The following is a 10,623-nucleotide window of genomic DNA, read 5'->3' on the forward strand; positions in this document are numbered from 1 at the left end:
GACAACCTGGAAACTAATCCCATCACCATAAAACCCGAGACTGCGAGCCATGTGACAGAGCAGTTCTGGGTTCCCTTACCCTCCTGCTCTCTGCCCGCGTGCCCTTTCCCAATAAAATCTCTTGCTTTGTCAGCACATGTATCTCCTCAGACAATTCATTTCCAAGTGTTAGACAAGAGCGCAGTTTCGGGCCCTGGAAGGGGTCCCCCTTCCTGCAACAGAAGGACTAGGGAGGGACGGGGCAAGTTTGGAAACTAACACATTTGGCAGCTACTGGCACAGCCCGGTAGATCCTCGCCGGGAGCAAATGGCACCTCGACCTCAGACGCACCGCCCTTGTCGCCCCGGAGGAGGGGGCGGGGCCGGAGCCCCAGGGACATGACTGCTGCCTGGATGGCCAACATTGTCACCCAGCTCAGAATAAGAACTCAGTATTGAGAAACAAGTGTTGAGTAAAAGAAAAGTAGCTTTATTTTAAGGAAGATGCAGCCGGGGGAGAAGGCAGACCACTGTGCAAAAGAACCAGCTCGCAGCACTCCAAGGTTGAGCCGGGATTTATACAAGGAGGGAAACAGGAAAGGGATGCAGGCTGTAGGCTGCATTGCTGGAGGTGCTCTGTGCTTCTGTTTTTAGAGACTTTACATTAACCACGAGACACCTTTCTGGCTTTTAAACTTGAGTGTGGTCCTTACATTGTCCAGATCAGTGGGTCATTATTCTACAGGTCACTGGTCATATATTTCTAGAGAAAGAAGAGCTAAGATAGAAACAGACAAAAACAGGCAGATCAACACAGTCCATTTTTTGGACTCATCAAACAGATCAAAACAGATAAAAACAATCCATCAAACTCTGGAGCTGTGTTTAACTATTCATAAGACTTTGGCTGTAAAACAAGCAAGGTTTTAACTCTGTTGATAGTGTCTGACCATCACCATCACTACGGCAGGAAGCTGGCTGGGGCTCAGGGTGCTGGCCCTTCAGCCCTGGGGGCCTCTCAGCAAATAGTCCCTTGGAAACAGAGCAGCTGTCCCTGAGGAGGGGGTGGGCTGGGAGGGGCCCCACTCCCCCGACACACTGGATCCTAGAGGAGCCCCCGTGTGAGGCAGGACTGCAGCCCTGTCTTGGGCAGGTGACCTGGGCAATTCCATGGTCTCCAGGGTCCCTGCCACTCTGGCCACATGTCCCTGTCACAGCCCTGAAACCCCTTCAGGCCCCTGTTCTCCTCTCTCAGTTCCAGTCCCAGTCCCTCCTCCATGGGGAATGTTGGCTCCATGCCTGCATCCCTTTTGGGTCAGAAGACACCTACTGGGCTGCCTCAGGGCCACTGGGACCCTGGGATCCCCCCAGTCATCTCCACTCTGCCCCCACACCAGTCCCGGGTGCAACCTCAGGGCTGTCACCTCTTAGGGGTCCTGCAGGGGCCTCCTCTTTCAGCTCCTGCCCTTAAAAGGGGGCTGATCATCTGTCAATCCCCACCCAGTCCCTGAGATGCCCTGAAAGGCCCCCCATCAGAATCAGACACAGAATCCTTGTTCATTTCTAATCCCTTCTTCCCAGCTTGGAAGCTGCTAAGCAGTCTCCCAGGCCAGGAGAATCCTCATTCAGTTAGGACTACTTCTAGATCTTTCCAGACTCCCATCTGGATGGGTGGATGTTTTGCAGCTTAAGAGTCAGACATTATGTTAGTTTATTCTGTGGTTCTTCAAAGACGTTCCACTTTGGAGTCATGCTGGGTTGGGGGGCTCCCCTCCCCAATGGGGAAGAGTCACATGTGAAGGCAAAATTGAGGGAGGGGATTCACAGCAGTCCCTACTTCCCACATCATCCTGTCCCCACGGCCTTGCTCTCACCCCAGGGCTCCTCCCTGTTCACCCCTGAGGCTGCCCCCCTCTGGGTGGGGCTGCGTCCCCTCAGACGGCAGCTCCTTCTAGTGATGCTGCAGGGAGGACAGGCCGGGACACTGTGTCTTAGTTTGCTGTGGAAGGAGGCCGTGGCCCTGAAGGCATGTCCTGGGTCCCAGAGCCCTGAGGCTTGGTCCTGGGCTCCCACCCATGGGCCTTGCTGACATGTGGGCTGTAGAGTGAAGTGCTCAAACCATGGCTTTGGCATTGCTATCTGGGTTCCCACTCCTCAGCTTTTAACCTCAGGGAAGTCACTTGAGTCCTCCAGCCTTAGTTTTCTCGTTTGTAAAATGGGGTTAGCAGTATAATCTACAGTCTCTTTTCTACAGTCTCAATTCTGGAGTCAGGATTGAGATATGCTCCAGAATTCAGAGATTTTTAGCACTAGACAGATAACCTGGTGCATCCACTGTATATGACATAACACTGAAAGCTCTTTGCAATTAAACACATTAGTATTTGTGCAACTGCCTAAATTGAACTTTCACACTAAGTGAAATAAATGCATGCATGCTTGCTAAGTTGCTTCAGTCGTGTCCGCTTCTTTGTGATGCTATGGACTATAGTCCCCCAGGCTCCTCTGTCCATAGGATTCTCCAGGCAAGAATACTGGAGTGGGTTGCCATGCTCTCCTCCAGGGGATCTTCCCAACCCCAGGATAGAATCTGCATCTCCTGAGGCTCCTGCATTGCAGGCGGATTCTTTACCCTTGAGCTATGGGGGAAACCCCAAGTGAAATAAAGATCATTAATTATCTCGTGTATGTTTAGGTCAAATTCTTTTACCAAATGAATTATTTAATACTTTAATTTTCTTTCTTTTTTTTTTTTGTTTTTTGTTTTTTGTTTTTTTTACATATAAGAATGCCCTTTTATTTTTTTTTAATTTTATTTTATTTTTAAACTTTACATAATTGTATTAGTTTTGCCAAATATCAAAATGAATCCACCACAGTTATTATTTAATACTTTAATTTTCAAAGCCTGAAAGGCTTGGGATGTCAGATAAAGGCCATCCTACTCTTTCTGTAGATAATGACACAGTTCAAAGGGCAAAAATATGTTCATGGTTTGAAGCCAGACCCAACCCAGCTGGGAGTTTTGGGATAAGACAAGTCTCCTGACAAGGCCAAGGCTGATGGGTGGGGAGAACCCTTCTGGAGCAGCTGTGCTGTTACTCGAGTGTCTGAGCCATTGGTTCCAACTCCACAGATCCCGAGCCTCAGCCGTCACAGGGCCCTGAGCCTTTCCCTGGCAACTGACTTAATCCGCCTCTGAAGCTGGATCTTTCTCCGGTGGGTCCTCAGCCACAACCACTCTCATACTGAAGGTGAAGGTGACCTGCATGACCATCGTGACCTCCACGTAATCGTCCTGAGGCCTGGACTTCTGGGCCATCATGGACTACTTCCTCCGAACACTGCAGCTGCTCTCCACCTGCGTGGCCATCTCACTAGTGGGCAGCCTGGACAGCTGGACGGTGCCCACAAGTACCTGGTCCTTTGTTATCTTGTGCTTCTGCTTCGTGGTGACCTTCATCATTCTCATAATTGAATCACTGGCGCTTCATTACTGCTTCCCCTTCTCCTGGGGGGACTTTCTCCTCTGCCATGCCTGCTACCTCGCCCTCTTCTGCCTCTTGGTCTCCATCATTTACCCCACCACCTATGTCCAGTTTTTGTTTTACACCCCCTCCCGGGACCGCACCATCGCTGCTACTGCGTTCTGCTTCATTTCTACTGTGTCTTATGCCACCGAAGCAATCTGGATCTTGGGCTGGCCCCAGACAGGTGATTTCACTGGCTATACAGGCAGCTTGCCATTCCTCCTCAAGATGCTAGAGACACTGGTGGCCTGTGTCATCTTACCCTTCATCAGCAATCCCTACCTGTACATGGACCATCCATTGCTGGTGTCGTGCGTGGCTGTGTACTCCATCTGCTTCATCCTGGGGATCGTGACCATCCTGTTGAACCTGGCTAACTGTGAGAACCGACTGCCCATCTCCTCCTCCATGTTCCATCTGGTGCTGAGCCTGCTGTCTGTCCTTCTCTACATTGGTGCTCTGGTCCTCTGGCCGCTCTACCAATTTGATGAAAAGTTTGGCGGGCAGCCCGAGAGGTCCAGGGATGTGAGCTGTCAACACAGACTTACCAACTATCTTTGCATCTGGGACCAGCGACTGGCTGTGGCCATCCTGACAGCCATCAACCTGCTGATTTACGTGGCCGACCTGGTGTACTGGGCTCGCCAGGTTTCTGTAGGGACTGAGGACCAGCCCGGGGACTCCTGATCACCTCTGCTCACAGGAGGTATCTTTACCGACCTCTGACATCCTCTTCCTGGCTCCCTCTCTCTCTCCTTACATCCTTCCCCATTTATCTCACTCTCCTTTCTGTTCCCTTCTCCTCTTCTGCTCTGTCTCCCTCCTGTTTTCTTTGGTTTTCCACATTCTGTTTTGCCTCTTTCTCTTGCTTCTCTCATCTTTTCTACATTTTTTACTTTTTGTCCCTTTTCTGGTCATCCTTGGTTTTCTCATCTCCTGTGTCCTGACCACCTCTCCCCATCTTCCTTCTTCTGATCCATCAGGACCTGAGACTCCTTCCTTCTCTGCCGACCGCCCCCTCCTGCCTCCTGAGGTGCTGACTCCACGGCACACAGCCCTCTGTGCAGCTGTTCACACCCTGGGCCTCGGGAGGGGCCTCATTGCCAAAGTGTGTCTGTCCCCCTGGGGGTGCCTTAGTTAGTGTGTGGGGTGGATTTGGGGTGTGATTGGTAGCTAAGGATCAGGCCTCACTTTGTCCTCATGGAGGGGGTGGTACACTGCACCTTTCCTTTAAGTTAAAAAAATAAAGCTCTGGAGATCAATAATTTCCCTTAGGCAGGAGTGCTAATGCAGAGACTTGGATCCCTAGGCTCCCCTTGGGGCTCTGTCCCACCTGAGATTGGCTCTGGAGTTTTTACTGACTTACTGAAACCCACTGTCTATAGGCCTGTGGACAAAAAAATATTGTGAATCATTTCTGTAAACCATGACCGCTGCTGGCCATCCAGCCTTCAGCCACTGCAGTAGCCCCCAGTGGGGCAGCCCGAGGGGAATTTGCGATGGAGAAAGACAGGGCACTGGCTGTAGATCATTACGATGCATAAGAAAGGAATAATTCTAATGTGCTCAGACTCCTGCACCTTCTGGTCCCGAGAAAAACACTAAAGCTTGAGATATCAGTTTTTGTGATTAGTGATAATCCTTTGATGTTTGACCACATGTTTCCTTTTTTTTTAAGCAAAAACTCCCATGTATCCTGGCCCCCTTTCACCTCTTTGGAACAGTTCTGCAGAGTGATCTGTGAGGTGTCTCCCAAGCTATAGTCTCCAGTGAGGTCTCCAAATAGAATATAACTCACAACTTAGATTGTGAGGTTTCTTGTTTTTTCTTTTCCCTTCAGTCAGCAGTTTTGGTGACTGATGAAGGAGGAAGCAACAGTTAGAACTGGACATGGAACAACAGACTGGTTCAAAATAGGAAAAGGAGTACATCAAGGCTGTATATTGTCACCCTGCTTATTTAACTTCTATGCAGAGTACATCATGAGAAACGCTGGACTGGAAGAAACACAAGCTGGAATCAAGATTGCCGGGAGAAATATCAATAACCTCAGATATGCAGATGACACCACCCTTATGGCAGAAAGTGAAGAGGAACTAAAAAGCCTCTTGATGAAGGTGAAGGAGGAGAGTGAAAAAGTTGGCTTAAAGCTCAACATTCAGAAAACGAAGATCATGGCATCCGGTTCCATCACTTCATGGGAAATAGATGGGGAAACGGTGGAAACAGTGTCAGATTTTATTTTTCTGGGCTCCAAAATCACTACAGATGGTGACTGCAGCCAAAAAATTAAAAGACACTTACTCCTTGGAAGGGAAGTTATGACCAACCTAGATAGCATATTCAAAAGCAGAGACATTACTTTGCCAACGAAGGTTCGTCTAGTCAAGGCTATGGTTTTTCCTGTGGTCATGTATGGATGTGAGAGTTGGACTGTGAAGAAGGCTGAGTGCCAAAGAATTGATGCTTTTGAACTGTGGTGTTGGAGAAGACTCTTGAGAGTCCCTTGGACTGCAAGGAGATCCAACCAGTCCATTCTGAAGGAGATCAGCCCTGGGATTTCTTTGGAAGGAATGATGCTAAAGCTGAAACTCCAGTACTTTGGTCACCTTGTGGGAAGAGTTGACTCATTAGAAAAGACTCTGATGCTGGGAGGGATTGGGGGCAGGAGGAGAAGGGGACGACAGAGGATGAGATGGCTGGATGGCATCACTGACTCAATGAACATGAGTCTGAGTGAACTCCGGGAGTTGGTGATGGACAGGGAGGCCTGGCGTGCTGCGATTCATGGGGTCGCAAAGAGTCGGACACGACTGAGCGACTGATCTGATCTGATCTCAGTCAGCAGTTTTGGTGACTGATGAAGGAGGAACCCAGAGCAGTCTTCTCCTAACTCTACAATACACTGGAGACTGGGTACCTTTTGTGCCCATCTGCCTCCTCAGAGAGTCCAGATGAATATGGGGGAGGTTATTGGATCACCTGTTATTGGGTAATGATGCAAAGTTTGATTTGGCGCTATTAAACTCTTCCCTGGAGGGGTAGGTTTTCCTCGGCACTTAGTTCAAGAAGCAGTACCTGGGCTATTCTCAGGAGAAAGACACTAGGAAGATTTTGCTCAGTGGAAACACACTGAGTGATATGAAATGAAATCCATATTTGAATGGCAAGAGGAGAAAAGATTAAATATAAAATTTTCCTTTCCCTGTTTGGGCTTCCTCCCTCCCCTTATTGGGTATTGCGCATCTGCATTAACCACGCCTCCTAAGTAGATAACATTCCTTCTTTATCATATCAAGGATCACAGCTTCTTAGGAGATAACCTTTCTTCTCCTAAGGGGCCACAATGACCACCGCACACTTTGTTGAGCTGATCTGGATCATGTTAAGTGTCAGTAACACCTCGCTTGATGGATAACTGTTTGTCTCAAAAGTATAACTGTGCTTTGACCTCCTGGGTAGAACATTCGCAGAGTGTTCTGAAAGACGGTCTCCTAGGTTATAATTCCCAGACTGGCCCAAATAAAAGTTTCCACTTGTTTCTTAGACTGTCTGTCAATTAATTTTTTTCATCACAATGGGTTATTTTCAGATGAAAAACACAGAGAAGTGCCTACAGAATTATATCTACAAGGTCTTGCTTAATTGGAAATTAAAGGAAACATCACCCCAAAATGGCCAAATTGGTGTTCACTGGACTTTGCAAAATTAATTAGTTTTGCATGTGCAGCTAGAAGAACCAGCTTGATAAAATATCTTTTTAGAATTCTGACCCTAAAGGATCAAAAGCCCTTTAGAAGGATCTTGCATTTCTCTTCCTGCATCTTTGATACATAAACATAACTGATCTTCTGAGGCTTTTTTTCCCCTGTATTTTAAGAGTCGCTACTGTCCAGAAGGAGCACATGGCAGCCAGTCAAATAGATTAGAATTTTAAGGAGATTTTTTGGTCTGGCTGTGTCAACACTCGTAGCCCATGAGTGCTCTTTGTCACCTTCACCTGTGAGGTATAGCTATCTGCCTATACAGTGAAAGCCCTTTACTTTTTCAGACCACTTTTGAAAGAAAGCTTTCTAGGTCTTGTGAAGGCTATATCCTCTTCTGGGGGCACCTCTTGTATCTTCTTGGTTTGAGTCACTATTAAAATCACTACTCATCAATGGCCAAACAACAACAGATTTTATTTTCTTGGGCTCCAAAATCCCTGCAGATGGTGACTGCAGCCATGAAATTAAAAGCTGCTTACTCCTTGGAAGGAAAGCTATGACAAACCTAGACAGCATATTAAAAAGCAGAGACATCATTTTGCTGACAAAGGTCCATATGGTCAAAGCTCTGGTTTTTCCAGTAGTCATGTATGGATGTGAGAGTTGGACTATAAAGAATTTCTTATATTTCCTGTATGAATATAATGGGGCATATTGCCATTTATGAAAATAGAATTTCCTATATTTCATGTATAAACATATAGGGGCATATTTCATATACATAAATAAAATGTCCCATATCTCATGTATGAAAATACATAAAATTTCCTATATTTCATATATGAGAATAAAATATGGGTGTATAGTTCATATATGAAAATAGAATTTTCCATAGTTCATACATGAGCGTATGAGCAGTTCTAAAGCTTCTGATTTAGTAAATCAGTCCAGGAACCACAGTGAAAATCATTGTGCCTTTTGAGTAATGCTTTTAGAGACTTGAGATAATTGTTCTAACTCAAGTACACTGTCTTACATCTCAGTATATACATACAAAAGTCTTAATTTGAAATAGTAAGATTTCTAAGTGACTCTATTTTAGATTATTGTGAACTGAAATAAAAATGTAGGCATCAAAAATAACGCTAAAATGTTTTATCAGAGAACACTGACAAAAGCAACTCAACTTAAAAAAAAACAAACATATTTATCCTCTAGTTAGATTTATTGACTTGATTAATCAGTTCTTCAGGAAGCAAAAATTAAGAGAGTAAATCTACTTTATGTGATTTTTAAAAATCTCATCAGTTAGTTTCTTGATAGCATCTTTTACTTTTAAAAATTTCCCCTTTTTATTTTACTATTTTTTTTCTCTTGATCCTTTTTTGTATTTACAGCTAGCCTTCAACTATTTTTTTAATCAAGTACAGTTAATTTACAGTACGATATTTGTTTTCAGTGTACAAAATGCTCATTCAATGTTTTTACTGACTATACTCGATTTAAAGGTATTACAAAATAATGCCTATATTTCCCTCTGCTGTCTGCTGTGTGCTTGTAACTTATTTATTTCATATTCAGTGGTTTGTGTCTCCTAACCCCCTACCCCTGTATTGGCCCTCCCACCTCCCTCTCCCCACTGGTAACCATTAGTTCTCTGTATCTGTGAGTCTGTTTCTGTTTCACAGATAATTTTATTTGTGTCATATTTTAGGTTCCACATATACGTTTTCTCACATGGTATTTGTGTTTCTGACTTACTTCGCCTTCTATGATAATCTCAAGGTTCATGTTGCTGAAAATGGCATTATTTTAATCTTTTCTTTATTTCATATATGAAAATATGAATGGATATTCCATACATGAAAATAGAACTTTCTAGATTTCATTTATGGAAATATGGGTGCATATTTCCATATATGAAAATAGAATTTTCTAGATTTCCTGTAAGACAGTATGGGTGCATATTTCCATATGTAAAAATTGATTTTTTATATTTCCTATTTGAAAATAAAATTTCTTATATTTTCTATATGAAAATATGGATGTATATATCTATATATGAAAATCTAATTTTCTGCATTTCCTGTCTGAAAATATGTGTGCAGATCCTAGGGTTAGCTCTCTTGATAATTTTTTTTTTCTGGCATTTGGAGACAGTCACTGTGGGTGTTGCCATTGTCCTTTCCCAAGACAGAGGAGGGGCATTCCCTCCCTTCCAGCTGCTACCCTGCATTTATTGTTTGTAGATTTTTGATGGTGGCCCTTCTGACTGGTGGGGATTGAGTCCTTATTGTCATTTTTGATTGTCATTCCTGAGGTAATCACAGATGCTGACGTCTTCTGCGGTGGAGATTTAGTGTTTTGGGTTTTTCCCCCTCCCTGAAATCGTGGAAGGAAAATTTACCTGTGGTAAGTGGCTTCTAGAAAGTTGGTTGTGTTTGGAATTTTTTTTGGCAGTACTTGCCCCAGGACATTTCTTGAGGATAGCTGTCATGAACAGCCCGCCAGGCTTTCTGAATTGGAGGTGCCAGTGAGCCCCGGCGGTCGAGTTGAAGTTACAGGAAATGTCCACAAGGCGGCAGCCGTTTCTCACGCCCGCCTCTGGACCCTCCAGTAAGGAAAGCCGAGGGAAAGTTGGGTTCCTGGGATGTGAATTGGAGTGGACTGTGCCTGACCAAACACTTAAGGGTTGGTGGCTCAGTACTTCTCCCCGCTAAAGCTTCACAACCCTCCGTTCCACTGTCCCATCCGGGGCCACAGCGTCCTACTGAGGGTGCTGAGGTGCCAGGAGGCAGCACTCTCAGGAAAGAGGCTTGAGTTGCCTCATCAGCACCAGGAGATGTGGAGGCTAGGTGTCTGTTGCCCTCAAGGTCCTCCAGACCTTGATCCCATTTGGGACTCTGGTCCCAGCCAGAACACAGCAGACGGTAGGCCTTTAAAAAGGGTTAACCGAAGGGCACTGTGCCAGGCTGTGTGGACCCCACCCCAGTCCAGCAGTGGGACTGAAGGCTGCTCAGCCTCCAGAGATGGGATAGCATGCCACGTCAAGGAAGCTGGAGATAACAGAGTAGGCACCACTTTTCTTTCCTTTTCTTCAACATCTTGCCAATGCTACCTTGCAGTATAGTTGATTTGCAATGTTGTGATCGCTGCCAGGGTACAGCCACCTGGTTCAGGCAGGACGTATCCATGGAGTGTATTTGTCCTTTTTCAGATTCTTTTGCCATAGAGCTTATTGCAGAAGGTTGAGCAAGGTGCTGAGCGTCAGGTGTTTGAGGATTATGTATCTCACATGCAATTTTCTCTGTATATGAGGAAGGAAGGAGATAATCCTTGTGGAGTGTCTGTTGCTGCTGTTGCTAAGTTGCTTCAGTCGTGTCCGACTCTGTGCGACCCCATAGACG

At 45.6% G+C, this 10,623-nt stretch overlaps 1 protein-coding gene across 1 annotated transcript; it reads left to right on the plus strand.

Annotated features, from left to right (window-relative positions):
- Window positions 1-3,302: 3,302 nt before the first annotated feature.
- Window positions 3,303-4,196, plus strand: LOC123465220 (myeloid-associated differentiation marker-like). Its single transcript, XM_045163772.1, has one exon. The coding sequence runs from the start codon at window positions 3,303-3,305 to the stop codon at window positions 4,194-4,196; it is 894 nt and encodes a 297-aa protein (XP_045019707.1).
- Window positions 4,197-10,623: the final 6,427 nt, after the last annotated feature.

Source organism: Bubalus bubalis, chromosome 20, assembly GCF_019923935.1.
Source record: "Bubalus bubalis isolate 160015118507 breed Murrah chromosome 20, NDDB_SH_1, whole genome shotgun sequence".
Classification (NCBI taxonomy): Eukaryota; Metazoa; Chordata; class Mammalia; order Artiodactyla; family Bovidae; genus Bubalus; species Bubalus bubalis.